This window comes from Ischnura elegans, chromosome 9, assembly GCF_921293095.1.
Source record: "Ischnura elegans chromosome 9, ioIscEleg1.1, whole genome shotgun sequence".
In the NCBI taxonomy this organism is placed as follows: domain Eukaryota; kingdom Metazoa; phylum Arthropoda; class Insecta; order Odonata; family Coenagrionidae; genus Ischnura; species Ischnura elegans.
In genome coordinates, this window is record NC_060254.1 from 82,442,764 (window position 1) to 82,464,384 (window position 21,621).

The window sequence follows — 21,621 nt, forward strand, 5'->3', positions numbered from 1 at the left end:
GTATAACCATAAATTGTTGCATCGATCACCTAAATACAAAAATTTTCCGCTGGGCCATTTATTTTTGTTTCGAGAATTAAAAATCACATTTGGAAGAAATATATAAGTTTAAAAATTTTTCTTCCCTTCAATGTTTGAACTATTCCTATTATCTTTCAATATTAGTGTGTGAAGGGCAACTATGCAGGTTTTCACGAATTTAGGGCATTGAAAATAAAACCATTAGGTCATACGTCATGACAAGAATATCCGATCAATATAAATAATAAAATGTAAATTATTCTTAGCAATAAAGAACATGATTCTGAAAAACCTGCTTATAGAGGAGATATAAAACTGAATACATGTAAGTTTATGAAGCATTCTGGCAATCTCCCCTCCCTTTATGGACATAAATCTTCAATTCACAACAACGCCTACTCCCTCTCATTCCATCTAAAAAAAACTATTCTCTTATTTAGCCTTGTTTATCAGACTTACAAACGTCTGACACTGTTTTCAAAATCCTATCCTCCCTCTGAACTCACAAGAATTAATTTTGTAAACAATAAGATTAGGGCACATTTACCATTCATGCCATGCTACTTGATTTCCACAACCACCCATCCTATTCCTTCAGTGGAATTTTACAATACAATCAAACATATGATTACTACAAAGTGGTATCCTTATTTCTGACATGCGCGTAATCAGGACTGAAGATGTTGATTGAGTTATTTAATTACATATAGTTTATAGATAAGTCATTATAGATTAGGTACATATTTAAATCAACTTTCTATAGCATCTAACTAAATCAACAAGAAAACTTAATTTGAAAAATTATTGTTCTCATTCATCTTTTTTTTGTAGTGCGACTTATTTGACTTCTTTTCGTGATTGCGGTCTTTTCAACGGCTGTAATTCAAGTAAACCTCCATAATCTATCTATGGTTATAAGATATAAATACATATATCTTAAGTATTGGGAAAAAATCTAGGTGTATTAAATAAAATGATTAGCTGAAAATTTTTAAAATCTGAAATATCGCAAATTCCGGAAAATAGCCTTGGCAGTCTTCGCACATCCCACCCGAAATGGGGTGGCAGTAAAAGGTTAGGTGAATAATTTATGGAATATCGAATAAACAACTGGTTGCTTTGAAAAGACTAAAATACCACTACATTCTTTGGGTTTCAAGAACTTAACTATTACTACCCAGGTGAAAATTTAACACTTACACTTGTTAGTATTAAAGGGTATCTAATCCTTCTTTATACTCTAAATTTCATCAAATGAAAATAAATATATTATTTCAAAAATATGTATTCAACCTATGATTTTGAAAAACAATAAAAGTAAAAAAATACTACCTTATAACAATCCTTTGCCTCAATCGTATAACCGCGGATGCTGGCTTGAATTTGAACGAAACTTTATAATTAACGGTATCCAAATTTACTTGAAAACCATATTTAATATTACAAATCTAACCCTTTAGATATTAAAAATAAAGTATTCTACATCAGAAATTCTACTGTAAATTCTTCGCAAATGCCGGTGGCACATCTTTATAATTAACGGTATTCAAATTTACTTGAAAAACATATTTAACATTACAAAACTAACCTTTTAGATATTAAAAATAAAGTATTCTACATCAGAAATTCTACTGAAAATTCCTCGCAAATGCCGGTGGCACATCACCGCTTTTGATGAGCACGTCCTTCTTAATGTATGACAGATAAAATATTACATTTCTTTCCTTTTCACTCATTTTTTTCCTCTTCTTCGTAGTCCAACGTAACTTGAAGTTTAATTTGAGGAAAGAATTACGTCTAGTAGGAGATTCTTTTGACGTAGCAGCAGTCAGATGAGAGGACACGTTTTTCCATAGGTTGCTCAAATAAGAAGAAAAAGGATGGGGGGGATTTATTTTATTTTATAGGTCAGACCGAGCTCCATTGTTACACTCTTCGAAGGATAGTATTCCGCCGAGGACATCGGGACAATGAGTGGGCGTGCATTAGAGTAAATCGAAAAATGGGTACGACTGGCAGCCAACCTCTTCCCTCAAACCATCTCCCTCGGACTAGTCTTCATATTTTACGCAGCATACGTTTTGGCGGAAAACCTCGGTAGAAATGTGTGGCTCCTGCCCATTTAGATGCATTACCTATCCCATAGTAATTTCTACTGGGAGCAATAAGCGTAAATAAGCCGAGGCTGTCTTCATGAATTTGGTTCAAATCTAGTACGCTGTGTTTCAGTACTTCTCGGTTTTCAAAGTTAAATCTTTTATATTGCTATTTAGTCTACTTCTATCGAATAATAGCAGAATTTTGACATTATTACGTTTAATAAAAAAGCAGTGGACTCTTCTAGAAAAAAAAAAGTTATGTATAGTTTCTTTTAACTTTCCAAAGTTAATTTAATGGTATCCATCCTTGTTTTACATTAGATATCATCATTTGATATCCCACCTGCAGGTTTACACCTAACTAAGACACTTTCTGAAACACAAGTAGTTTCCATTCAATGAAACTATGGACTGTATAAAAATAACGAGTTTTACAACATTGGTGATAATACCATTAATTCTCAACTGACACGGATACATACAGATAAAATTATTTGTCCATTTAGATTTACTGTATATACATAGTGTGCGCTAGAATGATGTGCTGGTAGCAATAAGCACAAATGAATAGAATCAACTGATTTGGGCGTTACTTGGTGGAACGATGAAATGTTCATGGTGAAAAAAAAACCAAGTACTGTTCCACAAACTTTTTTTATTATTTGCTGTCAACTAGTTTCAACGTCTATACTGCCAAGGGAAACTGTTTGCAACAAACTGTTTGTGGAACAGTACTCGGCTTTTGTTTAAACATGAAGCACAAATGAGACGAGAATTTCAAGGTTTAGGTACGATTTTCATTTAACTGAATGCAGCGCAACAACCACCCAAACTATTTAGAAGAAGAACCACTACAGTTGAATAAATTAGAAAAAATTATCGTAGTTTACCGTTTTCAATTCGAATTACTTACACATATGAAAGGCTATTTTCAATACTGCTCGGGAGAAATTTAAAATGAATGGGTTAATTTGATCGTTCTTTGCATTTGGCGCTCAAGATAAAAACAATCCTTTTTAACACTAGCATGCCCGACCAATCCTTATACCCTGTTATGCCCAAGTGGGTCCATTTGACCCAATATGACCATTTTTTTTTGTTGAAAAATCTTCTCGGGATACCGCGCGGGTAAGATTATGTAAGAGCGCCGACGTTTCGGGTACCGACTCGCTACCCATTCTCACGGCTACTGATAGAAAATTCGAAGTGACCGTTGAAGCTCAGCATTAGGATGGGCCGGATTGGTCGAGATCCAATTGTTGTCGCGGAAGACCGTGGACCAGCGTAGACTTAGCTCTGGCAAGCATAACTCTTTTAAGGGTTCTATTCCAAGAGCCGCTGATCGAAAACTGGGTCATAGTGTCTTTCGAAAACCCACGCATACGGATCTGTATATCAATGGCCATAGTCACCATCATCCATCTCAACGTGAAGCTGTTCTTTCCACCCTAATACATCGTGTGAGAACAATTTCCGACGCGGAGAGTTATCCTTCGGAATTGGACTATCTTAAGAATACCTTCCACCAGAATGGGTACGGAGAGCGGCAGATCACTTTGGCCTTCAGAAAATCCTCCGCAACTGTAAAGAGCTCGGTTATGAAGGAAGAACAAACCTAAACCGACAGCCAGGGCCTTTTTACCCTATATTTCCACTATATCGGGCAAAATTTCTAGGGTTTTGAGGAGGTATAATATCGAAACCATCCATCGACCTATGACGAGTTTAAGAGATCGCCTCGTCCGTGTAAAAGATCCAATTGGCCTTGTGACTCCTGGAGTTTATATAATTCTCTGTGAGTGTGGTAATGTCTACGTGGGTGAGACTGGGCGAACAATATCTACTCGTCTTAAAGAACATCAAAGGCATTTCCGACTTGGTCAACCGGAAAAATTAGCCATAGTCGAGCATAGCTTGGATGAGGACCATAAAATACGGTGGGATGATACCAGAGTTTTATGGCGATCAGATCATTTCTAGGATCGTTTAACAAAAGAGGCGATTGAAATAAGACTTGAAAGTAAGAAAGTAAACAGAGACACCGGATTTTCGATCAGCGGCTCTTGGAATAGAACCCTTAAAAGAGTTATGCTTGCCAGAGCTAAGTCTACGCTGGTCCACGGCCTTCCGCGACAAGAATCGGATCTCGACCAAACCGGCCCCTCCTAACGCTGGGATTCAACGGTCACTTCGAATTTTCTATCAGTAGCCGTGAGAATGGGTAGCGAGTCGGTACCCGAAACGTTGGCGCTCTTACATAACCTTACCCGCGCGGTATCCCGAGAAGATTTTTCAAAAGTTGTTCGCCGGGAAAGTGTTAAACCAATATGACCATGTTTGCATTTTTAACTCATAATACTTTATTCCTTCTCAGTTTATTTATTAATATTGTTTATAAAGCGTTTGGGAGGGTAGTAGAAAATTTAATTAGACGAAAAATATTAAAATTGTAGTTTTTCAGCAATTTCTATGGTGTTATGGAAACTAGCTTCCACAAATTTGTGAATACTTATCGCTTTTCCTCTGATGGGTTTGGGAGGTGCAATGAATTTCAATGGTACCAGGTTCAAAAAAAATTCAATAAAATTTTGACAAAAAATCAGTACAAATCACACCGTTGCATTGAATACAAAGGAAAAGTAGAATGGTTTCAAATAGATTTGATAGTCTGGGAGTCTCTTTTGGGCCAAATTGACCCAGCTGGGCATTCTAGTGTTAAATGTCAGGTCACTTAATAAAGTAAATACTCGGCTTATTTGGTTAGCCCACTGATACCTCAACCGATTCATTAAAAATCGCCAACATCTCCGGATTGATTAAACGGTGTCGGAAGGTGCCCTTCAGAAGTAATCTTTGCTTCCGTCAAGAGAAAAAAAAATGTAAGTCCCATTCTCAATCGCGTGATGATGAATTGCGCTCTGCGACAGCTCTTGACGGAATTTATCTTTCGATTAGGGTCTATGGTCGACCGAATGGTTGGTTATTTCTGGAGACGACCGACAGCTGAGGTCATTTACACCATTAGGGAGAAGTAAAGACGTTGATAAGAGAAAGATTATTGAGGGGAGTGGAGCAAAAGCTGGAGAGAAATACGAAGGCGTCGACCGTGGCCTGGTCTCGACGAAAAGCGCAAAACGACGATTTCTATGGGTGTGGCGTTGCTCTCGCGGAGGTCTATTGGGAAACGAATTAGACATCTCTTTAAGAGCTATTTCAAAGATTTCTTCGTTCTGCGCGACATATTTTTCGATAAATATTAAGTAGGAATATTACTTTATTGCAACCTTTCTTTTAAATGTTATTAAAAAAATTTTACATTCTTTAGGTAGTAAGTTAATAGTTTTCGAAGCAATATTGATAGGAATAAGAATGCAAATAGTGAATTCGTGTTGAAAACTATAAAAGTAAGTGTCTAATTCTTAGATTCATTGTATTAATAAAATACGTGATCTCCCCCTACTAAGTACTTACCTATTTACTAGTAGCGAATCAATTCTCTAAATTTGAGTCAAAATACCTCTTTTAATGAAATGAACGCTGGCGTGGCGCTAAAGCCACGCTGTAAAATTCTATCATTGATTTAAATGAAAAATATATATATCGCAGTTAGCCTGTTAGAATTCGAATGACTGCACCAATGAAATGAAAGCCTGTTTTTTATGCAATTTGGGAGAAATACTACTTGGGAATAAGTGGTTAATTTGGATCATTGGCCGATAATTTGACCGGTCACTTTAAACTCCACCAAAGAGACTCAAATAGCTAATCATAAGATCTATTATTGACCGCCAGTATTCGGTTCACTTCTATAGTTAATGGTATGTCAGCTCGTTCTAGTTAGCTCCCTCTGAAATCCCAAATGTAAAAGCGCCAGGGAATGAGCCGAAAAAAAGAAACCACTAAGGCATTTTAAAGGCTTCTCGAGGAATTATTTTCGGGCAAAGCTCTATCGATATTCCGCATTTTTTGACCCAAATGCCCCTTTTATCCCCTTGGAAAAAAAAGAAAGAAGATGGAAGCCTGACGACTGTTTTTATTTCCTTCTTTTGATTTTTGAAAGTGTTTGAGACCCTGGAGAACATTTCCCCAGCCGTCGTGATTGAGAGGAAAAAGTTGAAATTGAAAAAAGAAGAATTCGGGCTTTCAAGATAAAAATCACAGTGCATAGCGCGGTGAGAATTAGTCACCGGGGAAGGGGTGAAATGCGGAACAAAAGGAAGGGTCACCAGGACACGGTCGGCTGCCTTTTCGCTCGGCGCTGGACGATAGGAAACAGATTGGTCACTTACCGTGATAAAATCGAGGAGAATTATGACGTTGCATTCAAAATTTTTCTGAAAGTCTGGTAAACCTCATTTGGTACCTCACCCTGAATACCGCCAGTTCTACTAGACTGTTAGTCATGAGAGGTTGTCCTGCAAGGAAGCCGAGTAAATAAAAGTGTGCACGAGATAAGTACCAACGCAAAGTGAAAGTTGATTCATAATTCTAAATATTTCTAAAAGTCTGTTAAACCTTTCGATTATAATTAGTATCCTCCCTTGAAGACCGCCAAGTTATATTAGACGGTTAATTATGAGAGGTTATTCCACAAGTAAGCCGAGAAAAAAAATCTTTCGCACTTCAGTACCAGCGCAAAGAGAAAGTTGAATCGTAATTCTAAATTTTTCTGAAAGTCTGGAAAGCGTTTAAATTATTTTAGTACTTTCACTTGAATACCACCAGTTATATAAGGCTGTTGATGAGGAGAGGTTTAGAAAGTAAGTCGAAAACAAATCTTTGTTCGACTTCGGTATGAATGGGAAGTGAAAGTTCATGTGTAATTCTTCCTATGTTTCATTCGAAAAATTTTCTCAAATTCTGGTAAACCACATTATTTCCTTTAAAACCACTTGTTATACTAGACTGCTGGTTAGGATAGGTTATCCTACAAGTAAGCCGAAAAAAATCATTTGCACGAATTTGGTACCAACGTGAAGTGAAAGTTGCTGCGTATTTCTTCCCGCGTTGCACTTGAAAAAACTAAGAAGCCAATCAAACACAAAATAAGGAATGAAAACAGGCATAATGATAGTAAAATATGGCGTAAAGAAAGGAGAATTTGGCTCTGGAAAAGAAACACTTCCTCCTTCTTTACGATATTTATGTTTTTAAATTCCCATTCCTGCCGCTTACTCCGGTGCGCCGGCGTTAGCTCCACTCTGTCGACTCCGATTATTTTAAATCGATACCCCATTCGCGATTTCGATTTCATCGATTCTTATTCATACTAATAGACGGAATATTGTCAGAAGCATTATTATTATTAACCATTAAAATTTAAGGATTGAATGGAATGAAAGAACGAAGGCAATTAAGTGGCCCAAAAAGTATGTATACCAAAAAAGCGATTTAGTATTATAGTAATATATCCTCTGCTTTAATAAAATAATATACACTTGAACTGTTTCAGACATAAAATGATAACGTTATAATATACAGTGCATAATTTCTCAGGTGTGTGGGGGACTTTATGCCCCAAAAATACATTCTATTTGCAAAATATTTATCTCCTGGAATCTATGCCATCGGAATCGACTTCAGACGATCGATTCTATATTCCGTGCCGGAGAATCGATGGAATCGAGAGTCGATATTTGGAATCGACTCATCGCTTAAAATATCTACTCAACACTCACCATTCCAATCCAATTTACCAGGATGCAAGTTATCCCAGTTTGGCTTCTGATCGAAGGATCCTCGGTTCGAATTCCGAGTGAAGCCTTTACACTACCCTGACAAAGTTCTTCTCGACACGGGGTGTTTCTTAAAAATGAACTGCCCCTCGACTCCAAGCCTGTGAAATTCAGCCGGTTTTCTAAATATAATGAGGGGTGAACTTTTTGCTGAAGCAACCACAACTTATCTCCTCGTTAAAGCTGTGAGTAAATGGGCTAGGAAAAAGTTATTCATAATAATAATTACATAGCCGACTAAAAAGGCGTGTGGCGGGGGGATATTAGGATGCCAGCCGTTTAGAAACAAAAAAAACAAATGCTTGAACGAAACCACAACTAACATACATGAAAGTTCTGGGAAAAACAATTTCTCATACCTATCATCTTATAATTTATCGCTTCTGTCGTACCTGGAATCTGCTGAATGGCTTAAATTATAACGTACGGATTATTTTTTAATTGATTTGCATTCCAGTTTTGCAACTTTGTGAATTGAAAGTCTAATCTGACACAGGATTAAAATTTTTATCTGTGCAGACTTTGTAGTAAGTATTTTTGATTTACACCACCGCAAGGTTCGCTACAGCAGCCCGCTGTCGGTAAACTTTCCGCCACTATCCACTGACCGAGGGACTGAAATTATCGGTGCGCTTCACAGTCGTCTTCTGTTTTCACCAGAACCTGCTGTGGGCATGGAAATGGGATCTGCAGTTGACGCATAGCGCTATGACTAATCGGCGGAACATCTGATCCCAGGAAACGTAGCTTGAATATCAAAGTGGAAAGCTCACAAAGAGACGTCTTTTACAGCCAGCGGTAAACCGATTGAAAGGCTGAGACCAGTAGCTCTTTCGATGTGTTGCCTTAGGGCGTGCCTGATTCACAGGCAAGAAATAACCCATGAGGTATTGCGAAAACAGATCCAAGGTGTAAAGTAACACTTGGTGAAATAAAACCTCCGAAGTGAATACGCGTTTATTCACGCCATTCAATTTGCTTACACCTGACTCCACCTACGTATCCCAGCTAGCATGAGAGTTAAGTTCAGGAGGTCAAGAGCTATCAACACTTTTGCATGCTGTCTGAAGTTTGAAAGATGTGAAGTGATTCATGAAAACACTTTCGACGTTCGGGGCTCTGCTCATCGAAAAATGTTCGATGACTCGGCATTAATTGCCTGCACATAGTAAAGTGAATTAGAAAGTTACCAAGAGCAAAATGATTCTTCACACTTGAGCTGTTGACAAATAACGGAATGTAGATTATGACTTTACAGAAATCAATTCCTGTACAAAGTGCAATTGAGAGTGACGGGCGTATAATAAACGCGGCAAAGTTCATGGATATTTCATCTCTCAAATCAGAAAGCTTCCCTTTTGAGGTAGCACAGGGAAAAATATTTTAATTATTATCATCAGAAATATTTTTAATATTTTACGGTCATACAAAAGAGCTACACGAGTTGAAATAACATCGTTATAACTCACCAACAGTACATTTACTCACCAGTATATTAACTCACCAACAGTACTCACCAACGGTACATTCCTTCTTAGTGGGGATCGGGTTGGTGTGGTGGCTAGAGTGTTGGCTTCCCACCCGGCGGGCTCGGGTTCAAATCCCGGCAGTGGCAGAGAATTTTCAGAGATTGCCCGATCCCTGCTTGAATGACATGTGGAGGAACGTGTGGAGGACATTTCAAGCGCAACACTCCGTCCGTCGGATGGGACGTTAAGCCGTGGTCCCCTTGGCGCCTTTCGTTAAGAGCAGGCTGACGCCGACGCCGGGTTTCTCTCCACCCTTCCTTCCACACCCTTCCCTCATGGCGCAAATGACCTCAGCTGTCGGTCGCCTCCTCCAAATACCATACCATACCAACAGTATATTTAATTTAGCAGATTCATATGAACGTTATTTAGAAAGGGATATTTGCAAAGTGAGTGTCACTCTGTGGATTACTAATGGGCTAATGAAACGTTCCATCCACAAAATTATGTAGAAACCTCATTGACATTAAATAATTATGATTAAAGCTTTGCAGAAGAACGGCTTATGGTATCCCACATGGAAAGTAGTCCTCAATAGCTCTATGTGCGAAAAATTGCTATTATGATGAAATTGCTCGAGGATTTTCCTCTGATTCGAAATTAATTAACGAAATGAAAATGGGAAATAAACTTAATGTAATGGAGTATTGACCACAAAAATTATTGTTTTATTTTCAAGCACTTGATTTCATCGTTTTAAATCTGAACTGAACTGAGTACTGAGTATTAGCATTCTCAAGTAACAAAATACGAAACCAGAATTAAAATGACGAAACGCCATGGCTGATAACTTTAACCACTTAGGTTTAATTCGTAATCCGTCACTTATCCCGCATATTTGAATTTATTAAGTTCCAATGGTTAATTAAAAGGTGATAAATCTATTTAAAAAAAACGGTGGTTGGAAAAATGAAAATCATAATGATATTCCTTGAAAAAGGAATAAAGAAAAAATTGAAACTTTCTATTAACAATGTATTGATTTGTTTCGTTATGCTTCCAAATATGGTGACGTTGTGATCAAGAATAAAATTACAACTAGCAGTCTTAATAGAAAATTGTAATAATTTTTTTAATAACCACTTCCATCATTTGATTGGAGAGCAGCTGACATAACAAGTATTAGTTCTAGAGAGTTTTAGTGAAATAGAAATGCAGTATAAAGGTCACAACTATTTGTCTCTTGTGGAGCTTTTCTCGATTAACGGTAACTGCCATTCGTGTTCTTAGTCGATTCCGTATTTATTCTCTAGAGCACGTATTTTAACAAACACATTCTATTGATTGCATACCGTAAATTGGTTCACCGCTTCACGGGAGAAACTCAGTTCTCTACCGTGCAGGGTTCAGGGCGGGGTTAAAACTTAATGGCAGGCACCCAATAAACGATTAGCAACATCCATTGTATGGTCAACTCAGATCGTAGCACCCATTGGCCGCTCTGTCCGTAACGTGCATCCGGATAATAGTTGCACTGTGAGATCGGTCAATTACGTGGCATTGACACACTTCCAGGTGCAAAACCCCCCAGAGGGACAACAACGCACACACTCTCCCCCCGGCGGTCCCATCCCACCGCTCGTACCCTCGGAGCGCTTTCAAAATAGCGCACACCAACACTGCCGCTTCCCCACACCACCACCCCAAACCCTCCGGTTGTCGAGTTGACTTGAAACGGCAGCCGGAGGAGAATGAAACGGGAGGTGTAGGAATGGGATGGGTGTTGGTTCGCTTCGCGGCCACCGGCGGCGCTCGCGGCGGCGGAGGGGAGCGGCGCAGGCGCCAATGGGGAAGGGTCGCGCGGCGAGGTAGGCGCAGGGCGCGGGAAGAGTTGAGACGGTAGGCGCCGCCTTGCGGAGAGTACGGAGCGAGACACTCAACTGTCATACTGCCTGCTGGCCCGTTCGATAGAGAAGATCACGAAGAGAAGAGAATATATATATATATATAGTAAAGAGAGAGAGAGAGACAGAAAGAAGGAGGTGGAGGAGACGAAGTTAGCCGGGGCGTGGCGGGATACTCCCGCCTTCTTGGTCCTCGCGAGGTGAAACGACAGCTGTCAAGTCGACCTTGCGGCGCTTCTTTCCCCCTAGGGGAGGAACGGGAAGCCCCTGAGGATCGCCGTAACCTCCCAAGGTGCCCTAATCCCCTCCCTCATGTTTACGGAGGTGGGCGATGTTCTCGTGTGAATGTGCGTCGGAGGAGAGCCTCTTGTAACCAGAAGCGCGGGAACTCCGAACGCCCCCATTCAGCTGTCTCACCAGAAGTGCTCGGACGGGATGGTAACGAAGGGTTCCGTGCCCCGAAAAAATTCCCACACGGGACGGTATCAATAGGGCAACGATTCAGTGCTTTTGGATTTGATACGCGACTCCACCTCCTAATCGAAAAACTTGTGGGAGTAACACCACCATTTCTTCTGGGACAGTTTATCTTCCCTCAACTTCGAAAGTTTGGTCTGCAAGAGAAAACTTTTTAACAAAGTGATCCCCCAGTGGAAAGCAAGACTTGGTTTATGTGCGGATTCTTGTTTGCACATACACGAAGACGTGTTTCTCTCAAACTAAAATTTCTCCTACTGTTGTCACTTGTGGTCATAGGAGGTTGAGTCAAAGGGTCTGCCATTCGATATCGTTTCCAAAATTTAAGCGATTGCCTTACCTTAGGATTACCTCCAATCGGCCATGAGGCCAGACTCGTATGAAGCCTTTCCCTTGACATGCAATAATCTTTTCGATTCCATTCAATACTGATTTATCTAAAATTGAATATGATGCAACTGTGAAAAAGTTTCTGAAAATTTTCCCAAAGTAAAAAAATAACACATCTCTACATTTCATTATGATTCGCAGCACTTACTCATCCTCTCTCTTTGCGACGGTTGACATTGCGAGAGTGAAGCTTCATGAGTAGTAAGCGACGTAACTCCAGCCAACATCAGGGAAAAGAAAGTACGTGAAATACAGTGCCGTCACTAAACTCTTCTTCGTCTTGGAAATTTTTACAAGCCAGCGAACAAAAATTATCCCCTTTTTACAAGACTTTCAGTGAAGTGTTAGGATAAAAACTTGATTTTTTATCGATATACTTTTTAGAAACATGCTAATGTAATAAATATTTCACTTATTTAATTTGCATATTTTACCTGTCGACACATCAGCGCTGAACTCATGGCTTGCTTTGTTTAATCGTTCTCCGTGCTACACGTTTTTTTATTTCATCTATTTATGGATCAGTTCAGGATTTGCTAATATAATTATTTGATTTTCTGAACTGACAATGGAAAAAGGAAAGAAAAGTATACAACAACTTTAAGCTTTCTTATTTATACAGGATTGTGGTTATGTAGCCAGCAATTTCTTCAACGTCATGATCAAGTTTTGTGACTGAGGTCGCTGTAGAGCAAGTATTCATCCGCTCAACTTGCAACTGCCACTGAGCACAGTATCCAATATATGACCTTCGTCTTTCCTCCTCACTGATGTTTCTCGCTGGTATCTGAAAGGTCTCTAGACTTAAGTTGACCCATAAGCGAGGGCGTATCTACTCAAGTTATGCAACTTACCGTATACTACTTCAGCCAAGCGAATATCGCTGTCAATAGCTCATTGGACTGCTAAATCTTAGTTACTATTCGAACGTATCTTGAGAAAACCATAAACGAGAAGCAGGGACGCTATAATTTGAGCTTCCTTTGTGTTTCCCACCAAACTCCTCTCAACCAGCAAAAAAATACTATGAAAAGTCTCTGAGTTGAGCTATGCCTGTGGAAATGTAAAGATACTTGTGAGAGCTCTAACATAAGTGGTTTGTGGACACCGAATCCACTTTTAACTGGCAAATATCCTCCGATTTCGTCCAAAAGTTCTGAAATTGATTGATTCTTTGATTCTTGTAAGGTTTATTGGTAAAACTCGAGGAAAGCTTAGAGTGCACTGTCAACTTGAATGAATGGTATTTCCCACCTAAACTAACCCTATTTGGTAAATAACTTTGTCTGCAAAGATACTTATTAGCATTGAAATTGTTTTTGATAGAGTTTCATAGAAGATCAAGAGCGGATACACCCTTCCTGGAAGGTCATCTGGTTGAACTCTGGTTAAATACATCCTCTGGTTCTCGGAAGGTCATCTGGTTGAGCTCCGCCGAAGAACGCCAGCCCATCCACCAAAGGCATTGCATCGGTCAGCTGAGTTGGAGCGAATGCGGCCGGTCGAATGCCATCGCCAGTCAAATGACGTAGGTCGCACGGAGGAGTGACGCCGCGTGGCGCGCACGAGTGGTCGCCACGCGGCGGCGGCGGGACGACGATCCGGCCAAGAGGGAGGAGTGCCGATCCAACCCTTCCTTCTTACCCCTCCGTCCGCGTCTCCTCTTTCGCTGTAGCGGCGGCGGCGGCTGAGGCGGCCGAGGCGGCAGTCGACGTAGAGATATCGATCGCCGGTCGAACTAGCGAGTGCGAGCGATTTGGTGAAGCGGGCGGGCGGCCAGCCGCTCCTCTGTGAACTCCTCGGGACCCTCGCCGGCCGATCTCTGGAAGGCCTCTGGAGTTCAGCTCTAAGGTACCGTGACCGTTCCCTTTAATCTCGTCGGGTTCAGAGACCATTTCCAACTGTTGAAACTCCACCATCGTTATCCCAAGGACTACGAGGATACTCGAGGCTGTCTGGACAGTGTCCGCTAAAGTGACCGTTTGATTCAGTTTCGCCGTGTCTAGAGACCATTTCCAATAATTAAAACTCCCCCAGCGTGCGATAAATACATACTCGAAGCTTTCTGTACGGTGTCCTGGTTGACCTTATCAGACAATTGCTGAAAACCCCGGAGTTGAGTTTCGCTATAGAACGAGTGAAAGTTTGTTTAAGTTTCGTCCCGTGACACCCATACTATAAAGTGTTAAAGCCTCGCCAAACTAGTCCAACGGTACCTCAAAGAATCCGGATGGTTTCTAGAAGGTGTCCTTGTTGAGCTTCGACGAAGGTGAAGTGTGTATCCAACGAGTAGCATTTTCCACCAAAAGTAATCCCAAATCAACATAATCCTCTGAGCTTGGATAAACCCCAAGGATCTGCCCTAGTGACTGTGGGCACCTCTTCCTCACGCAATCTCACCGCCCTCCTTCCCAAGGAGGCCGCCGCTGGTGGAAACCCTTCAGCGAGCGCACCCGCTTCTTGCGGTTACGGACGAATCGGCCCCCTCAGGCCGGGACAGTGGTAGTGCAGGCACGCGACCCAATTCCCTGGGCGCCCTTCTACCACCCCTTTCTCCCTTTTCGTGTCCTTTCTCGCCGTGCGCGAGGGTTCCCACGGCCGAGGAACGAACGTGAGACGGACATTCTATGTGGTGAGTGAAACAGTGCGAGTGAGTTATTGCCCCATTCTCCTGGTGAACGTTTTTCTGTTGGATCGCGACGGTGGCCCTGTAAGAGGGTGGACAGAGCCAATCTCTAGAGATCAGTGGATTCATTTTGGCCCGTGAGTAATGGCCTGCAAAGTGGGGTCCTCCGTCCCCGGATAGGTGCCCATAACAGTGGGTCATCGACAATGCGGGCCACGGAAGTCTCGCCGACGATGCAGCGTCTTTGGTGGGTTGTGGTGCTGGTCGCGGTGATGCTGGGCGGAGCTGCAGAGGGTGATGGTGGATCCGCTAAAGGTGAATATATGCTTTCTACTCGTCTCTATCTGAAATCGGATTTTGTCTACGGCACTGCAATGGACTTGCAGACAGCGTTACGCTGATGTTAAGCAAATTAGGCTGGAAGCCACTTCAGACACAGAGGTTTCGCGCTAGGTTTGGATTGCTGTAGCAATGGAGAGTGAATATTTTTAAGAGTGACACGGAGAGCATCATATTTGAGCCTTCTCTATATGCCCAGATCCGACAGAAGCGAATTGAGAAAGATATTCTGCTCATCCGATTGTTATGGGATTTCGTTATTCCTCGCACCGTAGGGGACTTAAATAAATGCTACTCGTAATTTGGTTTGAATATTTGCTTTTTAGGTGTAAACAGCTGGTGTCCTAACGCCCCTGCCATGCGCCTTTTTAGACGCCCTTCGTGGAGATATGTAGGTATAGATAATCTGCAAGTGCCACCACGAGTTCATTTTTTATCTATTTTAAGGTGGTTTATGAAGATTTTCCGCGGTATAGCATCCAAGCTAGCATTTCAGAGCCCAATTTTCTACGACTTTCTCGGCCAATGTCGTCTACGAAGAGATCATCTAGGCAAAGCTTGCTATCAGAACATCGGACATTGGCGTCTTATCTGTTGGCGCTGTTTAAATCGATGAATTATTGTTCACGATTTTTATCTCGAGTGTTCCAATCGAAAATCTGTGATTTGACGATCATATGTTTCGTGTTGAAATCATGGCAGAAGAAATACTGAACAGAATTTTTCGAAAGAATCTTTACCAGATTTATTCGATTATTATTTCGCTATGACTAACACAACTGTGGTATTGAGGAAGATGATTTCTTATAATTAATAAGTATATTTTTTACCTTACCTTTTGATTTAACTGCGGTGAAATAACTTATTCACCTTCATGCTCATAGAAATCAACAAAAAGGAATTTACGCATAGCGAGGGCTGTTCTATTCACAAAAAAATAATGAAATATGCGTCAATGTTTGATGGGAAGGTGTGATTCCATTTCAATGGATTTTCTGTCGTTTTCGCGGCTACAATAGACAGCCTTCCTTTCTCCTCTCGCTGGGTAAAACGGAGTGAAAAGTCGAAATCGGAGGCTATAAGATATTTTCCGTGTGCTTTTTAAACGTGACACTTTCTCATGAACGTATTGTGATTTTTATCAAAGTGAAATGTAGGGGTGATTTGAAGATGTTTTCATTGAATAACGTAACATGTTACCTAAAGGCTGACGATGAAAGTGAGTAAAGGATTTGTCTCGGATATCGTGTTTCGTCATATTAGAGCTTTGCAGTTAGTGATTGTAAGAAACCAGAGGTGGGAGATAATTTTTCAACGGTGAACCGCAGCACGAAAAAGTAATTTAATCCGCTTACTAAGGCGTGATTCGTTGTATACGACTAAGCGAAAGTATGGTTGCAGAAATTGTAAGGTTTCCTTATACTTCGCTTTTCACGATAATACGCAGCGAAATATGTAAAAATTCATGTATGATGTTGCAGTGCGATGGCTTTCTAACATTTCTAGGCGTACTCAATATTATTACCTATGCTGGCCATGTCTGTTTCTTAACAGCTTTCATACTTAATGCGATAAATAAGAGGTTCTTTTATACGTAAAATTGCAGCTCAAATGTTACTGAAATTATTGACTCAAAGTTATACGCTTGCTTACTGTTCTTACGTGATTCAACTTCTTTTGTGTGGACATATTAAATTAGAATATTTAAAATCACACTGAGAATCAAATGTTCTTTGGTTAATATACGACGCTAAAAAGTACTGTGTTGAAAAGTTTCATTATTTGCCCCTTTTTATAATGAAGTCAGAGCTTTGAAAACTCAATTAGAGGAACCAGATTTTATGTTATTTTTTAAATATACGTAGCGCATCTTTCACTGCTGGAGAAATAAAGAAAACACCATACGGAAGAAATTGAGCTGGACAAATGAATCATAAAGGTTATTGTATATTGCTAGGATCTTGAGCATAAAGACCACATGCATATTCCTTTTGTAGAGAATTCAATATTCCGAGTTGACGATTAGAGTTTAGGGTGACGCTGTATCACCCATTGTCGCTTGCCCTTATGGGGGTACGAGAGGATTCGCATTATATTTAGATGTGGGGAGCGCTTTGATGTTCTATTCACTCCTGGATGACGCCGAGGAAGACTCTCGAGTAAATATCGATTCGTTTCCGTGGAATGTGGCCGTTTCATATTATTCATGCAGAGAATAATATCCGAAGATATCGGAATTCCTCTTTTCCGATATGTCCGAGGTATTGCGATTATGAAACATTGATCCATTGACCTTTGAAACGTTTCGATGAAAGCTCTTAAATCCTGTTGCTGAAATGAAATATTTCTACGCTTCATTCTAGAAAGGTTCCATTTTATTCTGTCAAATGAATATAGTGAAATTCACGAGTGATCATCATACAAATTAATATATAATATCTGAATTGAATATGAGATTTTTACGAAAATTTTGATTTAGTGAATTCTCGTCGGAAAACATGATCTGATGCCGTTCGTTTGCGGAATATCAATTGAATATTAAACGAAATCGGATTGTAGATTTTGCATATATGTATTGAAAGTTAAATAATTAAGTCTATCTTGAGCTTCAATTGAACGTTAGTTAGGATAAAAAATAAGTTAAGTTTAATTTAACTCGTTGGTTCTACGGTAACCTTTAAAACTAGTTGAATTCTAATTTATTCTGGAGCAAAAACTGCAAAGAAATTCATATTTGGTTTACAAAAACATGTTGAATTGGTCGAGATACTTCTTATTGACTTAAAATATGAAAAGTGTGAAACTGGTCTTAAATCCTTTGATTTTGTTTAAATAATCGCCACGAGAAACACTGAATAGCCGACATCACAGAGAGAGTAGGTGCAGTGGAAAGAATAGTGGTGTGTGTGGAGTAGCAGAACCATCTCATTCCTACAAAGTGGATGTAAGCTTTCCAGAAGAGGTATCGGATGTATTTTTTCAAGTCCTGCCCTCAGCGCGCCGTCTCTTCTCTGCGAAAGAATGGCCCTTGTTTCCGCCATTCCCTCCGCGCGTATTTCCCGTGAGCATTCAACTCAGCGCTGAGGCAGTCGCAACCCGGAGGACAATTCTCCGTCCAATAGCTCACTCACTTCGTCGAAAGGGTAAGAGGATTAAGATACGATTGCTAGCTCGTCTGTTCCTGCTGCAAGACTCGTATTGCGCAGCGTCTGACTTTACACGAGACTTGTTATGTTGATGTACTGTGAAGTGAGTGTTACTTGATGGATATTTTTTTATTCTTTTGCATTTCATAGCTGAAACTTCGGCAACATGCACTTACGATGGAGAAAAATGCAAAACGTTTTGTTCGTGTGATATTTCGTTACGCCTTCCTGTGATCCATATGCTCATATTTTTTACTATCAAGGAGCAAAGCGATGGTCGAAAAGTAAACATTTTAAATATATAAGTATGATATATCAATACCACCAGTATTAATGGGTGTAGTTACGGAATAGTCTTTATCTGTGAGTGCTGTTGAATATTCTATGAAGTTATGAGCTTTGTCTGAGAAAAGTAGGGATATAATTACTTTTGGATAGTTAAATCATATCAAAAAACTTTTCATGGCCATAAATGTAACATAATTTGCGCAACTCAGCTCTTTTCATAACCTCCCTTCTGATTTTCTCACGCTAATTGGCTATGTTCCTCCCTTTACCAGCACTCATTAACATCTATTTAACCTTTGCACTCTGCCAATTTAAAATACTTTATGAAGTTTTGTGAACTTCTTAAGCATTCTTCAACTCGCTCGTATAACAGATTTAAATAAAAGCTCGGTAGTTGTATGCAAACACATTTTCTTTCCCTTGGAAATTATTTAAATTTTAGTAGTGCGGAGAGTGTAATGGTAAGGAGAATTAGAAAGAAATCATATTGGTTATTGATATAGTGGTATTTAAAGCGATGGACTTTGAGCACAATGAAAATGTGGTGTGAGTAGTTGGAGTGTTGGTGAATGCATAAACTAATAGCAGCACTGATTGTTAAGTGATGTGACCATATTTAATATGTTTAGCGGTGGAATGGACCCATTTGAAGATCAAGGTAGATGGAGAAGCATCTAGAGATAGTGCGCATAATTGCTGTCCGACGGATCGCGGGTTCGAACCCGGATAAGGCATTAGATTACTCCTAAGTAGAAGTTCTCGTGATGCTAGGTGTTTTGAGCGAAGGAAACAAAGCCTTCAACCCAAAATATGCTATGCTTAGACATATTTGGGTTCATGTTTTGAGCATCTGGATTGGGCAACCAACTGCTGTAGTTAGTTTTCGCCATGAGGGAAGGGCAGGGTGGAAAGAAAACGACGTCATTATTAGCCTGCTCTTAACAAAAGGCACCAAGAGGACACACCTCAACGTCCCATTCGACGGACGGAGTGCCGCCCTTGAGGTGATCTCCACACCTAATCCAAGCAAAGAACAGGAGTCTGAAAGTTCTCTGCCATTGCCAGGATTTTTACCCAGCAAGAAGCCAACATTCTAGCCACCACTCCTACCCGATTCCCTTACTTACGGCTCTACCCTAACCTGAGTGAGTCAGCCTCCGAGTTGAAGCACTGAGTGAATGAGAACAATATTATGAAAATTTTAGCCTGCAGTTGATACTAAGGCATTGTTATTGCTTTCAGTGAGGCAAGGATAATATTTATTTGTCAAGTGAAATATGTAGAACATATGTGCTGTTCTGATGACTTGATAATTGGTACTCACAGCGCCCCTTGGTTTCCCTTAAGTCAGGGTAGAAGGTTATATCCATCTTTTCTGCAGCTCAATTTAAGAGTGTCTTTATTGATCTGGGTATTCTATTAGGGCTATTATTCGAAATACAGAAGGAAGGCGTTTCCACTCACTCTGGTAGAAATCCCGAGAAAGCCTCAGAAGCATAAGAGTTAATGTAATGACACTTAGGGAAGCGCCCTTATTTTTTATGGAAAATCCCAAAGTTCAATTCTGTTTGGTAGATGTAGTGGCTATTGAGCTTGACGGTCATTTTGAGGACCTTAGTTCGAGTGCAAGTGATGACCATTTTAGTATCCTCCATGGAGTTATAGATCTTCAAGGGCTCGTTAAGGTTATGAAATCATAGAAATGAAATTCCAACATCTTTTTAGAAATACCGCAGAAATCTAGGAATTTGTTCAGTGGATATCAGAGTATTAACAAAATTTCGCAATAATTTAGTATTTGACACCTGCTCACAGCAGTGATCATGAGAAGCTTTCGAAGTTTGCCAAACACGACTGGAACTACTATAACACATTGGTAAAAAAAACTTCACCATCATGCTCTGTCCATTGCTAAGCCAAGTTACTAATTATTTTAATTTTTCGAAGGTTAAAAAGTACTGGAGGAATTTGCATAGTTATGATTGCATATCTATCCGTAATTAACAAACTGTGTGAAAATTCCACAGAGAATAAATTATCCGTATTGACAGGGAATCGAAACCGGATCCACCGATATCCATTCGAGTGCTTAAGCCCGTTAAGCCACCGAGGCTGTGGAAATTAGTGGACAATATCAATCCCTGAGAAAGTGTTTGCCTGGTCCCTAGTTCGATTCCTGGTCTAGGAGAATGATTTTTTTTCCTTTACGCAATTCGTGTATTGCGGGTTCAGTTATCACAGTGACTAGTCCTAGTATATTTAAACTTCGTAATTTAATTCATTTTTACTTTAGAAGCAAGCAATTAGAGTATTTGATATTCAAAAAAATGGAATAAAATAAGGTGTCTATAAGGGATAATTGGAGCTCCTCTCTATGCAAAATTTATGGCGAAAACAAAAGATGAGCGGAACTGAAATCCCCCAATATCCATCTTCAACTTTTTTTTCCCATCCTTTCTTTTTACCCCATTATTCCATTTTTTCCGTTTCCTCATTTCTTCATCGCCAGCGCCTCGAACTCGGCCTGTCCAAAAACAACCGATTCGCAAGGGTGGGTGGCATGGAGATGTAGATGAATTATTGATTCAGTGTTTGAAGGGATTGGGGAGTAATTATCAGTAAGCCCTTCCAATTTTCGCGGCCGGGGGAAGCGTTTGCACGCTGCCCTGCTCCCGTCTGGGGATCAGCACAGGCCCCCTCTGCCTCCTCCCATCCCCAATGGAGCCAGGCCTTTCCCACCCGCCACGGACCACTCCATCATCCGCTACGGCGCCGTCAACAGCAGTCAGCCAACTATCCAATCGGTTCTATAAGGCGGGCTGACTCGGCGGTCCTTCGGTCCAGAATGGAGCCATTTCATGCCTTTGGACTTGAATTGGCGTTGGCTGACTTTCTGGCTGGAAATGGAACCGCATTGACCCCTCAGCGATTCGCTCGATCTTTCGGGAACCGCGCAAATGAGAAAGAGATGCTTCGGGAACTCTAATTTCACCTTGAATTCGAGTTTTGTCACAACCATTGCATAAATGGGAAATTCGGTCTGGCTTATCACAATGGGAATCTAATTTTAGAGTGAAGCATTTATCTCTGCCGCACATAAAATCGTCAGCTGCCGTGGTCGTCCTCC

General features: G+C 40.4%; 1 protein-coding gene across 2 annotated transcripts in view; it reads left to right on the forward strand.

Annotated features, from left to right (window-relative positions):
• Positions 1–21,621, forward strand: part of LOC124165419 — a 261,201-nt gene that overhangs the window by 7,984 nt on the left and 231,596 nt on the right. For both annotated transcript variants that reach the window (XM_046542825.1, XM_046542826.1), the window contains exon 2: positions 13,422–15,036. In XM_046542825.1, the coding sequence (XP_046398781.1) occupies positions 14,928–15,036 (109 nt within the window). In that variant the 5' untranslated portion in view covers positions 13,422–14,927. The remainder of the gene's footprint in view (positions 1–13,421; positions 15,037–21,621) is intronic.